Below are 15,414 nucleotides of genomic sequence, written 5' to 3' on the forward strand. Positions count from 1 at the left end.
TAAGACATAAGCATAAGAGATAATAACATGGTCATAACACAATCAACATAGCCATGGAATAATCATCAACCCAAGCATCCTATAAAATATAAGTCAACATAAGACATAGTTAATGAGCATAGGAGATAGACCATAATCACAATATGCCAAGTCTTTATTATAGGTATCACGCAAGCATAATTAACTCCTGGTCATTTTTACCAAAATAGCACCATTCTCAAGTAACCTCAAAAGCATACAAGTGCAAAGCATGAATAGCATCCCATAATACCACCCAAGCCAAGTATCCCTTTTTGGTCATCCTAATCATGGTCTATAGGCATGGTTAAGTCTTAAACCTTTCTACCACAAGGGTACCATACTCCTAAGTAATTTCAAGGTACACTTGTGCAATGCATAAAAAGGCATCCCATAATACCCTTCACACTAAGCTTAACCTTGAAGTCATCCTAGTCATATTCACTCTCATTGGGTATCACTATTGGCATACTTCATGTAGACAAATGAATTACCCCTTCTAGTCAATCCTATCTTGGAAGGCATCTATAGCAACAATCCATCAAGCATCACCCATGTAAGACAACACTCATAAGGTAACCTTTAGTCATGCTTGTGCAAGGCATGAGTAGCATCCCATAATACTACTCATACTAAGTACTTCTTTAGGTTATCATACTTATGTTCCTTAATTAGATATTAGCCCTCTTTTAAAGCATGGGAACCCTAGGAGACACTTTACTAAGTATATCTTAGTTCCTTCTTGTTTTGAACCCTAAGAGGTACTATCCTAGGTACATCTTAGTTCATTATGTTTGAAACCTTGGAGATGCTACTTAAAGCATAATCTAAGTTCATTAATAAGTTGGACCCTATGAGATACTTCTTTTAGCATGTCTAGGTTGATTATCATTATGGACTCTATGAGGCCCTACCCAATCATATCTAAGTCCATTATTACTCTTGAACATTGTGAGGTCATTCACTAACTTGTCTTAGTCCCTCATTACTTAGAACCCTAGGATATACTATATCAAGTACGTCTTAGTTCATTAAGCTTGAACCCTAGGAAATGCTACTTAAGGCATAATCTTAGTTCATTAAGTTTTAATCTCTAGAAGATGCTTCTTCAAGCACAATCTTAGACCATAAAGGTTGAACCCTAGGAGATAATACACTAGGTACATCTTGGTTCATTATGATTGAACTCTAGGAGACACTACTTAAAGCATACTCTTAGTTCGTTTAGTTTGGTCTCTAGGAGATGCCACTTCAAGCATAATCTTGGATCATTATTTGCATTGGACCCTAGGAGATGCTACTTTATGCATAGTCTTAGCCCATGAGGTTTGAACTCTAGGAGATGCTACATTTAGCACAATCTTAGTTCATTACCAATCTTGTTTAATTGGGATATAGCCATAACTGACACGAGAACATATAAGTTATCATATGATCTCTCGTGGTGTTACCCACACCATTAATAGTTGGTCCATTTGCCAAGGTAAGACCGGTTTGTTAGCTTAGTCGGATCCACTAGCTAACTTCTTACGGGGCATGTAGTTATGGGATACGGAGATTGCTACTACAAACCCAAACTCCACTAGGTGAGGTTTCCATCTCATGAGACACACTTGGGGAAATCAATACTCTTCTAGGTGAGAGATCCCATGTGGGAAGCCCAAACTATACTATGTGGAAACCTCCATAAAAGCCAACACTCATCTAGGTGGGAACCTCTATCTCATTTCAATATCCTCTCGGTGTTAGGCATAAATCCCACAAGATAATCATTAAGTCTCTACTTGGACTCAAGTTAATGGAAAGAAGTTATTGACCACCAATCCATGCTAATACCTCTTTTAGACCATGTGTGGGCAACTATCACAATCCATGACCTAGGTATAAAGGCTATCTAGCCTTAGGTTCAATTAGTTAGGAGAAGTCATTCAACCCTAGAACCATTACTATGTGAGAAGTCTTTCATGTTAAGTTTATATTCATGTTTAGCATCATGTCTAGAATTTATCATTAGACAAGGATATCATCATGACCTTGGTGATCCTATCACTTCCTACCATCTATGATTCATATGGTGAATTAAGTAGGTAAAGGTCTCTCAACACAATCCTATTCATTAGCCTTGGACTCATATGTAGGTTTTACTCTCAAAGCCTTAGGATCTCAAGTCAATCATATTAGCTTCTTGCTTAATCCCTAAGGATCATCATTCATTACTATGACTCCTCGTTCTCAATGAATCTACATCATGAAAGCATATTATGAACCTAGATTATAAGACATTCAATCACATTCTTTGATACTAGGTGATCTTAGTCATAAATTGCCCTAAAAGTCCAATTCCATCTTTACAAGTCAAGATCAATCATGTAGTATAGTGTCTAGTTTAATTCATGTCTAGGTATTCCTAATCTTGATCAATTACTACACACAACATTGATTTAGGAAGATCACTCATGGACCTTCAATTTCACCTCTAATGGCATCAACCCACAAAGATCACATTCATCAATTTAGATTAGGGTTCACCATAGAAATCACATGAAATCATCATAATATCATATAACAAAGCTAATTCAATCATAATTGGATGTTATCCACTAGATTGGAATCACATCCAAACCCTACCCACAATGCAAGCACAACCCTAGCTAGAATTAGGTTTTTGGTTTCTCAATTGGGGTAAACTAAGGGGGCTCCATGGGTGGAAGAACCCATGGATGAATAAGCTTCACATACCTTCAATCAAAGCCCCAAAAAAATCTTGAATCAATGGTGAAAATTTCCCTAAGCTGCTGCCCCAACTTCCTTTCTTCTTATTCTTCTAGAGAGAGGATTTCTTGGAGAGTAATTTGGGGTCTTAAGATGAATGAGCTAAAGACTTAGTTTTAAGGGTCTATTAACTAGTTATAGGAGGGTAATTAATTAACTTAACTTCCACCCTAACCCCTAAACTAATTACTAAACTAACCTCAAATCCTAACTTAAAACTAAACTTGCCCAAAACTGGCAGCATTCACGAGACTCCCATCCACGGACCGTGGATGGGTCTACTGAACGTTGTTTGGGTCAATGATTGGGGACTAAGGCTCATAAGTTTCAGGCCTGTGCAGGCCTTGACTTACGACCATGAACCACGGACCGTGGACCAGTCTACTAGCCGTGAATGGCCAATCGTGGTTCATCAAAAGAGGAGTGTTTTGGGGGCTGTTTTGGGGTCCTCCCCAAGGACCCCTTGGGTGGTCCTTGGGGAGTCGTACCCGGACGTTTAACCCCTAAACATGATATTCTAGGTACGGGAGCCATTTATTTTGATTTTAACCCTCATACAACACTCCAAAACTCCACTACAAGACTCTACAACACACTAGTTCAACTAACTAATTTACAGGGTGTTACAGGTGGGCTCCGTGGTCTGAGGCCTGAGCTTGGGTTGGTTCTGCCTGGCCTTCACGGGCCTTCCTGCGGCTCGTATGGTGGTCCACGACCCGTGAAGGGTCCCGTGGTCCACCACTTCTGGGTGGGTGTGAACCACGGGCAGGTCGACGGACCGTGGTTCCTTTCACGGTCCGTGAACCCTACCGTGGTTCACCAAATTCTATTGTTTTCCTATTGTAAAGTCCAAGTCTAATTTTGAGGTGTTACAAAGACCTTCTGAAGGTCTGTGGAAACTTTCACGGCTCGTAGGTCCCAAGTTTAGGTTCGAAATTTCACCAAGTCTAGAAACCTTTCTATAGAACCCATCTATGACCCGTAGAACCAACTATGACCCGTAGAACCAACAATGACCCGTCTTGCTTACTCATATGTCTAACATCAGAGATTCAACATTTCCAAAACTTAGCTCAACTCTACGACTTCCTTCCTAAACCCCGTCCTGCTTAGTCATATGTCCAACATCAGAGATTCAACATTTCCAAAAAGTTAGCTCAACTCTACGACTTCCTTCCTAAGCCCCGTAGGACTTTCTATGGACCGTAGCTAGGACTCGTAGTTCCTGCACCAGTGTCAAAAACTGACTTATTTCCTTTTTAATCCTACTTTCCAATTTCCGAGGTTTTACAGTTATACACCAAAAAAATATGTATTAGAAAATAAGTATTGGTATGAAAAAAAAGGCCGACCCCCCTTCTTCTCATCATGTTAAAGGAGTGCAGCTTTGCATGAGGCGAAAATGTAAGGTCGCGTGTTAGCACTCTTGTAAGAAAAATGATGTTCTAGGTGAAACAACTTTCGCGCAGCTGCTACACCCTTGCTCATTGCCCTTTATTTCAAACTCAAGAAAAACCTTGATCGATATGAGAAAGATGAACTCAAGTTCCGAACCTATACAAGGGGTTTGGGCACGAAAGCCGACCTTACTCAACAAACACCTTTTTTAGTAAACTGGCATAATGCATAAACATGACCCTTAACTTGGCGTCATTTGGCAACTATGACCTTTAACTTTGGGTGTGCACAAGTAGGTACTTAAACTTGTATAAAATTGAGCAAATGGACACAATCGTCCTATATGACACCTACATGGCATATGTCCATGTTCTTTTTATAAATAAATATTTTACAATTTTTTTTCCAAATACACATAATTTTATAAAGATCTACTAGTCAACAAAAGTAGTAACTAGTTATTCTTTAATATAATCCTTTCACATGTTACAAAAAATCTCTTCACGCCGAGTATGTGTCCTTTTTTTTTTGCAAATTTTAAACAATGTCCTTTTATTTTATATATAAAAAAATATAAACTTGGATGAGAGTTTAATATTTATATTGAAAATAATTGAAGGAGTGGTAATTCTGGTATTTTTATTGTGTCTAAACCCATAAAAGTTCCTGGGCAGTAGGCATTCCTACACTATAAACCTTCCACCCTTATCATCACTTCTATCTCCTTATCCCTTTTCTCCCATGGCCTCTTCTTCTTCCATTATAGGAGTTTCCTCCATATACCAAACCAATCCTTCACTCGAACTCTCTCGAAGACCCACTGCTACCCCTCCTTTATCTCTTCCTTTCTCCACTGAAAAATCCAATTTTCATGTTCATGTTCGTCTCAGACGTCCTTTTCTGGCTTCTGCTGTAGTAACTCCTAATTCTTCTGTGCTTAGTGAAGAAGCGTTTAAGGGAATTGGGGGTTTCGGGAAGGATTCTTTGAATGTTAGCGAAAGTGAATATGATTCTGAGGATGAGGTTGAGGATAATGAGTCAAATGAGGATGAACTTGCTGTATCCAAACTTGGTTTACCTCACAGGCTTGTTGAGGCTCTTGAGAAGCGTGGAATTACTCAACTTTTCCCAATTCAGGTTATTTATCTTGTTCAACTGTTTAGTGCAATTTTATTAGCTAATTTTTATGCCAAATTGGTACAATTATTTGCTTGATATCCTAATTGTTTTTAAATGCTAGCTTGTATACCAAGTGACTGCACCTATATGTCACTAATGAGCAACACTACCGTTGCAGTATTGCACCAAGGCTCGCCCTCAGATTTGTGACTCTAATTGTACTATTTGCAAAAGTAGCTGGACAACAATTTAGAATCCGTATTTAACTGTGTTTAGTGGGGTATAGTGCTCATTTGGTCACGGGTTCGAGGGTCTGATCAACTTCTTTGCAGAACAGCAAGGGGAGGGCTGTGTGTGATATGCAACCATACTCCCTAGCACTCGTGTGAGTGGGGGTAAACCCCTTTATTCAGCTGTATCTAACTGAAATATACTTAACTACCAATATAACGTATGTAGCAGGCATAGACATTATCGTAAGATGCTAGTATTCACTGTGGGATGCAGCGCAAGTCATTACACTTGCGAAATGTGTGCTTCTATATTAACTTTATCCTTCATGATTTGGCGTGCGTGTTGGTTCGGTGGACTATTTTCTGTGATATATTCTAGTTGTTTATGTAGGTTATTGGAACTAAAGGTGATTTTGAAATGGAAGTAAGACTTTTTCACTGCAAATATTTGATAGATTATCCTAAATCATGTGTTTTCTTATTATGTAGAGAGCTGTTCTAGTGCCGGCACTGGAGGGTCGGGATATAATTGCTCGTGCAAAGACAGGGACGGGGAAGACACTTGCCTTTGGTATTCCAGTATTGAAAAAGCTTAGTACGGATGAAGAAATGAGAAATACTCAGAGGTATAAGTTTTATCATGATGGTTAGAGTTTTTATAAGTCCAATTGTTGACGAGTATGTTAATTTTCTCTTTTAATTTCTAGACGGGGACGGCTTCCCAAAATTTTGGTACTTGCACCTACTCGAGAGTTAGCCAATCAAGTTGAGAAGGAAATGAAAGAGTCGGCACCATACTTGAACACTGTCTGCATATACGGAGGCGTTTCTTATGCTACACAGCAAAATGCACTTTCCCGTGGGGTTGATGTTGTTGTTGGAACTCCAGGTAGACTTATTGACCTGATAAACAATAACACCTTGAAACTTGGGGAGGTGGAATATTTGGTCCTCGACGAGGCTGATCAAATGCTCGCAGTTGGATTTGAGGAAGATGTAGAAGTTATTTTGGAAAAACTTCCACCACAGAGGCAGAGCATGCTTTTCTCAGCCACCATGCCTGGCTGGGTAAAGAAGCTGTCTAGGAAGTATTTGAACAATCCTTTGACAATTGACTTGGTAAGTCGTCGTTCTTTCTCAGAGTCACGTATCATCGTCCTTCTTGATTATGATATCATCTTGATATATGCAGTACTTCAATGTGCCCCTGAATGATCTCTAGCTGCTTTTTTTAATAGCAAATGCCGTTGTTTTCTGATTAGAAATAAAAATCGTCAGTATATCTCCTTACTTCTCCAAAGAAGTTGTGGATAATTGGTTTTAATTGTGCTCATATAGATTTACAAATATATATATATATATATAATTTCTTTTCTTCCCAGGTGGTTGTCTTACCTCTTGTTCTTTCCCTTCTTTGCAAATACTCATTTAGGTTGGTGATCAAGATGAAAAGCTGGCAGAGGGGATCAAGCTTTATGCTCTATCAGCTACATCAACATCAAAACGATCTATACTTGGTGATCTTGTTACAGTATGAATCAACAGCCTATTCTCGTAGCTTTTTTCCACCAATGCAGAATTCAGAGCTTTAGAGTTTTGGTTTAAACAATTTTCAGGTTTATGCAAAGGGCGGAAAGACAATTGTTTTTACACAGACAAAACGAGATGCTGATGAGGTTTCAATGGCATTATCAAATAGCATTTCTTCTGAGGCACTGCATGGAGACATTTCTCAACATCAGAGGGAAAGAACACTAAATGGATTTAGGCAAGGAAAATTCACTGTGCTAGTTGCGACTGACGTTGCATCTCGTGGTCTTGATATACCTAATGTTGATCTAGTAAGTTCATACGGTTATATATATATATATATATATATAACCTTAACAAACTTGACTGCTTTATTTTTAACTTCTGTTATTTATGGTGCGGTTTCTGTGGATAAAGTTGGATTTTTGGGCGTTTATCTAGGTGAAAGGAATGCTTACATTTTGTAGCTGAGAGTCAAATTTTGAGTAACAGAATCCGTTGGTTTTGTTAGAAAGCGGGCAGTTTCCACAAATAGGTTGTTGCATATTTTGACTATTTGCGTAATTGCCTAAAGCTGCATATACACTGGTGAATTGTGGAAGAGATATGGGTTTGATCAATCATAGTACTAATTGTTATTTTATTTCATAGATATGATATAGTCAAACTTGTTATTCTCTTTCTGTCCAGCTTCTCCTTGTTCTCGTTCCCCCTTTGTTTTGAAAATTTTCAATTTTTTCACTTCTGACTTCTGAATCAAATCTTGGAGAATGCTCAGTGTTATGGAATATCTATATTGATGTAGAATTTCTGCCACATTGAGGTGATACTCTTTCGACTGCGTTGTAAGGGCGTTTGTAATAGAATCATTACAATCATAAAATCAGTGTTAAAGTCTTGTTTTTTGTGGGTGGGGTGGGGTGGGGAGTTGATGTTGGTATTCATTATACTCCATCGTTTGCCAATGACCAGAATTAACTGTTAGAATCCCTTCTGCTTGAAAAGTGCTGCAGTCACTTGGACATTGTATTTTCCAATTCTATGCTTTGTTTATAGGCATCAGTTAACAGTAATAACCTTTTGGATCCATCCCCCCTTGTTATTTAGGTAATCCATTATGAACTACCCAACGATCCAGAAACTTTTGTTCATCGCTCTGGTCGAACGGGCCGTGCTGGAAAAGAAGGCATTGCCATTCTGATGTACACAGGTAGTCAAAGGCGAACTGTCAGATCTCTCGAACGCGATGTTGGATGCAAGTTTGAATTCGTTAGTCCTCCATCTGTCAAAGAGGTTTTAGAGTCATCAGCTGAGCATGTGGTGGCTGCACTTACTGGAGTTCATCCCGAATCTGTTGAGTACTTCATTCCAACTGCACAACAGTTGATGGAGCAACAAGGAGTAAATTCCCTTGCTGCTGCACTTGCTCTTTTGGGTGGATTTTCCAAACCGCCATCTTCTCGATCTCTAATAACTCATGAACAGGTATGATCAGTTATAGGTATTTATGTTGATTGATAAATCTTATTGGTTGCCTCTGTTATTGAGGTACTTATATGTATTGATAAATCTTAGTGATTGCTTCCATATTGAGTTAATCAGCAATTAAGAAATTTCTGCAGTACTTCCTCTTTCCCTCCTTTCTTCACCCTTTGTGCTGCGGACTGATAGGCTTCTTCTGTATGCAAGTTATAATGGCCAATTCAATGGTCAAGTGAGGTGCTGAAGTGATATGATATTGCTCCTATATCTATTCATCAGCTGTTTTTTTCAGTGTTCACTTGTCCTAACTCACTCTTGAGCTGTCATAGTAATTGACACTAATATCCTCATTGTGGTGCAAAATTGTAGTATCGACAAGTGATATGTGCAATTGAACTGCTCCAAGGCCACTCTGCAGGCCTTGTCAGTTGGGTGAGTTCCTTGGCCTGCAAGTGGGCCATGTACTTGGCCTATTCAACTGCCCAAAAGGCATACCTGGTTCTTCGATGATAGCTCCCCCAACATTAAATATGCTTCTCCTTTTTTTATCTCAACCGCTAATTTGGGTCTTTCCTTATTTGATGATGCCAATCACCGGATGCTACCACTGTGGTCAAAATGCTAGTATAAGCAACCATGACTTGAGATTTTGATCCATCTCTTTTCACTTTCTTTTATGCCTTCAGATATAAAGTATATGCCCATTGCATTTTTTGTGATCAACATATTTTCACTGCAGGGGTGGACTACATTACAGCTGACACGTGATTCTGAAAATTCCCGAGGATTCCTGTCGGCAAGATCTGTTACTGGTTTCCTCTCTGATGTCTATTCACCAGCTGCTGATGAAATTGGCAAAATTCACCTAATTGCAGATGAAAGGGTGTGTAACCAATATGCTAATGATGTTGCTATATGTTCCACATTGTTGATGCCCCTAGGGAGATGTGGTGTCTTGTTTTCTGATCCCCTTCTCGGTGTCTTTGCTCTAACCAGAACCATTTCACGTATTTTGAGCTCAGGTTCAGGGGGCCATCTTTGATCTTCCTGAGGAGATTGCTGCAGATCTACTAAATCAGGAGTTACCACCTGGAAATACTATTTCCAAGATTACCAAGGTTAATCTGCTTCTTACTATGGTTCTTGTATATATTTTGTGACTTAGCTGCACAGTTCATTTTGCTGTTAACTCTTAGATCTGAGACAGGATAGTAATCTTTAGAATCCTCTGTCTTGCAGTTACCTGCTTTACAAGACGATGGGCCAGCTGGTGATTTCTATGGGAGGTTTTCAAGCAGGGATACTAGGGGGACACGAGGAGGTTTTAGAGACCGTAGAGGCAGATATTCTCAGGGTTCTTCTAGTGGCCGTTTCTCTGATAATGATGATGATAATTGGGGGAATGACTCTAGGTCGCGAGGTGGCCGAACAAGAAGGGGAGGAAGTGATTGGCTCATCAGTGGTGATAGGCGCTCTAGCAGGTCTTTATCTGGAGGAAGCAGAGACAGGTTTGTTTCTCATCTTAATGGGCACACAATTTAATATGATTTCTTCTATTTTTGTTGTATATCTAATTCTCTCCTTTCTTCCCAAGCAACTTGCTCTTGTGTGATTGCATTATTAGCGTTGTCCTGGGACTTTAATCCAGTTGCTGGTATCTTATTAAAAAGGACAAGCAAACCCAGCTACTGCTGGCATTATTTGTATGATGGGACGGATTATCAGCATTGTATTGTTAATTGCTAAGATGGTTGTTGTCACCACTGAGACTTGGTTAGTTCATGACCGACACTTAGCGAGCAGCTACTCTTCGTAAGCAAATCAGCATTCATAACAAGAAGCTTAATCCAAATACCATAACACAATTTAACATGACGGTGGAAACCATGTCTCAGCAGTACAACATGAGTAAATAATGAATCCCATAATCCAACAATCTAGTCATGGAGAATATAATACTGTTTGAATTATAAAAAAAACCCAATATCATAACTAAGAAAGGTGAAAGCAGAGGTAACAACCTTCATGAGTAGAGTGGATGGCTCACCTCAGTAGCAAGAATTAGTGTTTCAAAAGGCGGGGGCGGGAGGCAATGTGTTTTACGCAGTACGGGGCGACGCGTAAGTTCCATGGATCTATGGGGCGTATATCTCATATATCTTCAATTTTATAATTTTATTATTAAGAAAATAAGCAAAAGAAAAACTTTCAATAATTCTACAAATAAATATAAATAAATCACCAATAATATATAAAAGTTAGGAGAAAGATAACAACACAAAAAATGATTATAGTTGAGATAATCTTTAAAATAAAATTAGTATCCATCTCCACATTTACTAGTCCTTTCCACAACTAATATTTGCAGTGATTATTAGTAGGACATGATGCTAGTCAATCCATACTCATAATATCATCAAAATTAATCATTTGTAATACAACCAAATGGATCGTGGTCCTTCCCTACCCCGAGACTATCTACGACTATAGACTCCCCTATTTGAGTCTAAACTACAAAGACTAATCTAAGAATTCAAGATCCCTCTCTAAACAAGATGCAAAGTACAGAGACATGCATATGTAGATCCGGGATCTATAAGTGCAAATACCTCAAAAGAGCAGACTTGCACCACAACATGGGATGCCTCAATATTTTGCATATAGCCATTACATAGAAGTGCCTTTTTGGCCTAGTGGTTGGGAGGCTTTTTTGAGAAAAAAGTTCTTTTTTGAAAGAAAGGTGTTTGACCAATCAGTTAAACAACTTTTAAATAGAAAAGCAATTTTTCTGTAGTTGGGATGAAGCTAATTTCTTTTTGCTTCTAATAGCCGAAGCAGAAAATTATTTTTTTCTAGACAAAAGTATTCCTACCATTTATACATATTTACCAATGTATCCCTTGTTAATTAATTAGCATCTCATAAGTTTGGTTAAATTCCATTTAAGAATTTTATTCATCATTTTTTTCACAATAAATTCTTTAAATTATTTTATATATTATTACTATATGCTTTAATGTGTGGAATGATTTTTAATTTATTTGACGTCATATTTTTAATTATATTTAAATCATAATATTAATATTATATCAATATTTGATATTTTCTTTGATTTATCTATGTAAAATACTGATTGAAAATTTGTAATATGTATTATTTAGTTAAACAAAAATAAAAATTAATTGAAACTTTTATAACAGATATTTAAAATAATCTCACTATATAAAATATTCTTAATATTAAAAGTGCATTGATAACTGTCATTTTTTCGTAATTTGACTCTCAAAACCACTTTCTAAAAAATTAGTCAAATGCAATCTACTATTCAAAAGCATTTTTCAAATAATTTAGACAAACACAATAGCACTTGTCTGAAAAGCTATTTTAATAGAAGTGCTTGTAAAATTAAGCAGTTTTTAGCCGCTTGGCCAAATAGGCTCAAAATGAGGTGGTACCCCTGCACCTTGTGCACCCTGTTGACTATTAAATCATGTAACTTTAGGCAGTTTTTAGCCACTTGGCCAAATAGGCTCAAAATGGGGTGGTACCCCTGCACCTTGTGCACTCTGTTGACTATTACATCATGTGACTTTAAGAGCAACCAATGGCTGTCTGACCTGGTGTAAGTACCTGAAGTTGAATCCGTGATCTAGTCTCATCAATACCTGAATGCCTTGTTCATAATTTACAAAGGGGCCCTGTTCTCCACAAGAATGGCAAACTCCTGAGCTCCTCTTACACCGACTACAGTGGCTTTTGTAACAATCAACAGATGTTGGTGGGGTCCATAATGGAACAACCCGTCATGTCTTCGATGCTGCAGCTGTAGTTGTCTCTGTTGGGAGGAAGGAGCACTGACTGAACCACTATCTACATTGCACTGAGATCGTACCATTATTCAAACCAACGAATTCTCAACTTGGGATGTTAGAGCCAAACCTATGAATATCCAAGTCAAGTATCACGTTTTGAAGACTAAATCTTGTAGAAATCAATGCATATTAATCCAAAATAGTACCTGGGATCATACCTTCGTATATTGGGATTGGATTCCCCATCTCTTCTCTCTCTCCCCCCCCCCCCCCCCCTCTCTGCGGCTCCTCTATTGTTTCTCATTGGAACAGATACTGCTTCTACTGAAGCTTGGCAAGCATTTTAATTGCCCTGTTTTTTCTAGTCGTAGTGAGCCACAACCCAGTCCTTCACTTATATTACTATATGTTCTTGCTACTTAATGACATAAATAGTTCACTCTTTAATTTGGGATAGACTTATTTTGGTCCTTTATATATAACATTGGGAATATCTTTGCACGAAGTGGACACTCTTGGTACAAGGTCAGAGAGAAAGCCATTCACTAATGGAAACGCTGCTAACTAATGTTAAAAGCTAATGAAGTAGGGTAACATAAAGAGTTAGAGAATCGTTAAATATCATGACTATTGAAGAGTTTAAAATTCCATTCAGAAGTGTCTCTGGTCTTGTTTTCAGAAAAAATTTTAAGTACAGAACCGTTCTTGAAGATTGACTCAATTTCCTTCCCAACAAGATTATGTGCTAAGGATTTAGCTTTACAGAGACTCAATCTGATTTCCAACTTTGACACTTCTTTTTCGGCCTCTTAACCATTGAGAAGGACTGCTCTCAGTTGCTATCATGATCACCCTTCTGATAGGAATTGCAAAGAAAGAACGTACTTGTGAAAAGTTTGACACGAGTGAATGAAGGCATTGATGCTGGGCACTGTGAAGAACAGAACTTGAAGCAAGCGCCGTTTCTAATCTATATCTGCCCAGTACATAATTTAAAAGAAAAAAGAAAAGACTAGAAGTCTAATTTGTTACTCGGACAATGGCAATGGATTTGTGTCCTTCAACAGTTGAGAGAACAAACCATTTGCTTCGAGTAGAGAAGAGGAACATAATTAATTGCTAGTCACTTATCTATTAGCTGGTAAGCAAATGCTCTACAGTTGATACTTGCAAAGGCCTTGTTTCAAGGTGCGTACCCAAGGGTGTGGCCTAGTGGTCATTGAAGTGAGTTGAGCATCATGAGGTCTCAGGTTCAAATCCCAGTAGAGACAAAACACTAGGTGATTTCTCCCCATCTGTTCTAGCCTCGGTACCTGTTACTGGTGGGAGGTGGCAGGTATTCCCTGGTCCGGACACTACATTTATAAAAACAATAGGTCTTGTTTCTATGCAAGAAATCACTGTTAAGCTCTTTCTGTTAGGTCCATTACTGCTGTTAGGTTTTTACGGTACTAGTTGGCTTTTCTGTCAATAAATGCTAGTGAAGATGGACTATTTATGTCCAATGTTATTTGTAAAGGGCCAAAATAACCCTTCCCCTATACTTTACGTTTTTTTTTTCTCACATTCGTCACCTGTAACATGCTATATTTTTTGGTTTCTATTGCAGAAGCTTTGGTGGTGCATGTTTCAATTGTGGGCGCAGTGGTCACCGAGCATCTGAATGCCCTAATAAAAGGGACTACTAGGTCTATAGGTTGCCTCATCATCCTTGGTGCAGTAATTGTATGTGGGTGACAATTTCTGCCATCCCTGAACATCTCATTGTATGCACTATTTCCTGTCAAAGCCAGCAGTGAAGATAAAGGAGTTTTGAGTATATGTGATACATATGAGCAACAGCAAGATCCTAGACTGTTCCCTCCAGAAAGCACCGTCCCCTCAAACCTTCACATGGCCCTACCGATGATTAATTGATTTTCTGTTTCTGAAGCATGTAATCAGTTGCCAGTTATTTTCTCTTAGTTTATTGATGTTGTAGGTAAAGTAGGGTAAGATATATCAACTTTCAGTATAAATATGTCGGACTGCAGTGTCTTCCAATTTATATCTCATCTTTGAGAAACAGGTGCAGCTTTTGGTTCGGGCTTGTCGAATATGCTCTATTTTTGTAATTTGTAAGCAAGGTTCAGAGTAATACTTGTGGTACCACTAAATTATGCGTACTCATTGTCCCAAGCTTGTTGCATTTGGCTTTATCTAGCTAACAATATGGAAGTGACAATACTAAAGTGCCTCGGGGTATCCTATTTTATTATTACTTGTCTCTCCGTACATGCATATTGTTTCATCCTTCTAAATTACTACTCCATCTCTTAATTATTTGTCCACTTTTGAATTGGCACACCTATTAAGAAAATAATTATTGACATAGTAAGTTTACCATTTTATCCCTATTAATTATGAAGTGAATGAATTAAAAACTTAAGATTTCAAAATTTTCTACCTTTTTCAAAGTATTTAATTGAGAAAATAATAGGTAAAAAAAAAAATTGTCATTTCTTGATTTGTTAAAATGGACAAGTAATTAGGGACAGGATAACTAAAAAAGAAAATGTGGACAAGTAATTAGGGACAAGATAACTAAAAAATAAAATGTGGATAAGTAATTAGGGACAAAGGGAATATTTTATTAATGGAAAATGGTCAAAAATATTTTTAAATTATGAAATTAACTAAAATGTCTTTAGTTAAATAGTTTGGTTCAAAAATGTTCTTGAGCTTATTTAAAAATGCTCATATTGCTAATAGTTTGGTCTAGAATACCCTCACTGTTACTTAATAGATCAAAAATATATTTTTCATGATTAATATATCAATATTATTTTATTTTATGTATATATATATATATATATATATATATTCTATTCCATTACTTTTAAAGAGTCATATTCTTATTTTTTTTTCCTTTTAAAATTAGTTTAACTAATAAACAAGTAGGAAGTAATTTAAAGCTTCAATCCCCTACGTAGGGGTGTCAATGACTTTTTTAAAATTGACTTAATCAAAATGTGTTGAACTAATATTACTTTTAATAAAAATCATAGGGC

At 37.6% G+C, this 15,414-nt stretch overlaps 1 protein-coding gene across 1 annotated transcript; it reads left to right on the forward strand.

The window, feature by feature from the left end:
• Window positions 1-4,874: 4,874 nt before the first annotated feature.
• On the forward strand, window positions 4,875-14,529 carry LOC125827330 (DEAD-box ATP-dependent RNA helicase 3, chloroplastic). The gene is made up of 10 exons (XM_049506633.1): window positions 4,875-5,325; window positions 6,030-6,166; window positions 6,248-6,659; window positions 6,973-7,071; window positions 7,157-7,381; window positions 8,178-8,555; window positions 9,292-9,435; window positions 9,575-9,670; window positions 9,792-10,060; window positions 13,974-14,529. Exons 1-10 carry the CDS (start codon window positions 4,930-4,932, stop codon window positions 14,050-14,052), a joined length of 2,235 nt encoding a protein of 744 aa, XP_049362590.1. The 5' UTR covers window positions 4,875-4,929; the 3' UTR covers window positions 14,053-14,529.
• Window positions 14,530-15,414: the final 885 nt, after the last annotated feature.

Source organism: Solanum verrucosum, unplaced genomic scaffold (genome assembly GCF_900185275.1).
Source record: "Solanum verrucosum unplaced genomic scaffold, falcon-dt-bn FXZP01000106.1, whole genome shotgun sequence".
NCBI classification, from domain to species: Eukaryota; Viridiplantae; Streptophyta; class Magnoliopsida; order Solanales; family Solanaceae; genus Solanum; species Solanum verrucosum.

Coding starts and splice junctions, on each gene's coding strand:
- LOC125827330 (XM_049506633.1), top strand. CDS start 4,930: ATGGCCTCTTCTTCTTCCATTATAGGAGTTTCCTCCATATACCAAACC. Junction 7,072..7,156: donor TACTTGGTGATCTTGTTACA/GTATGAATCAAC, acceptor AACAATTTTCAG/GTTTATGCAAAGGGCGGAAA. Junction 7,382..8,177: donor ATATACCTAATGTTGATCTA/GTAAGTTCATAC, acceptor CTTGTTATTTAG/GTAATCCATTATGAACTACC.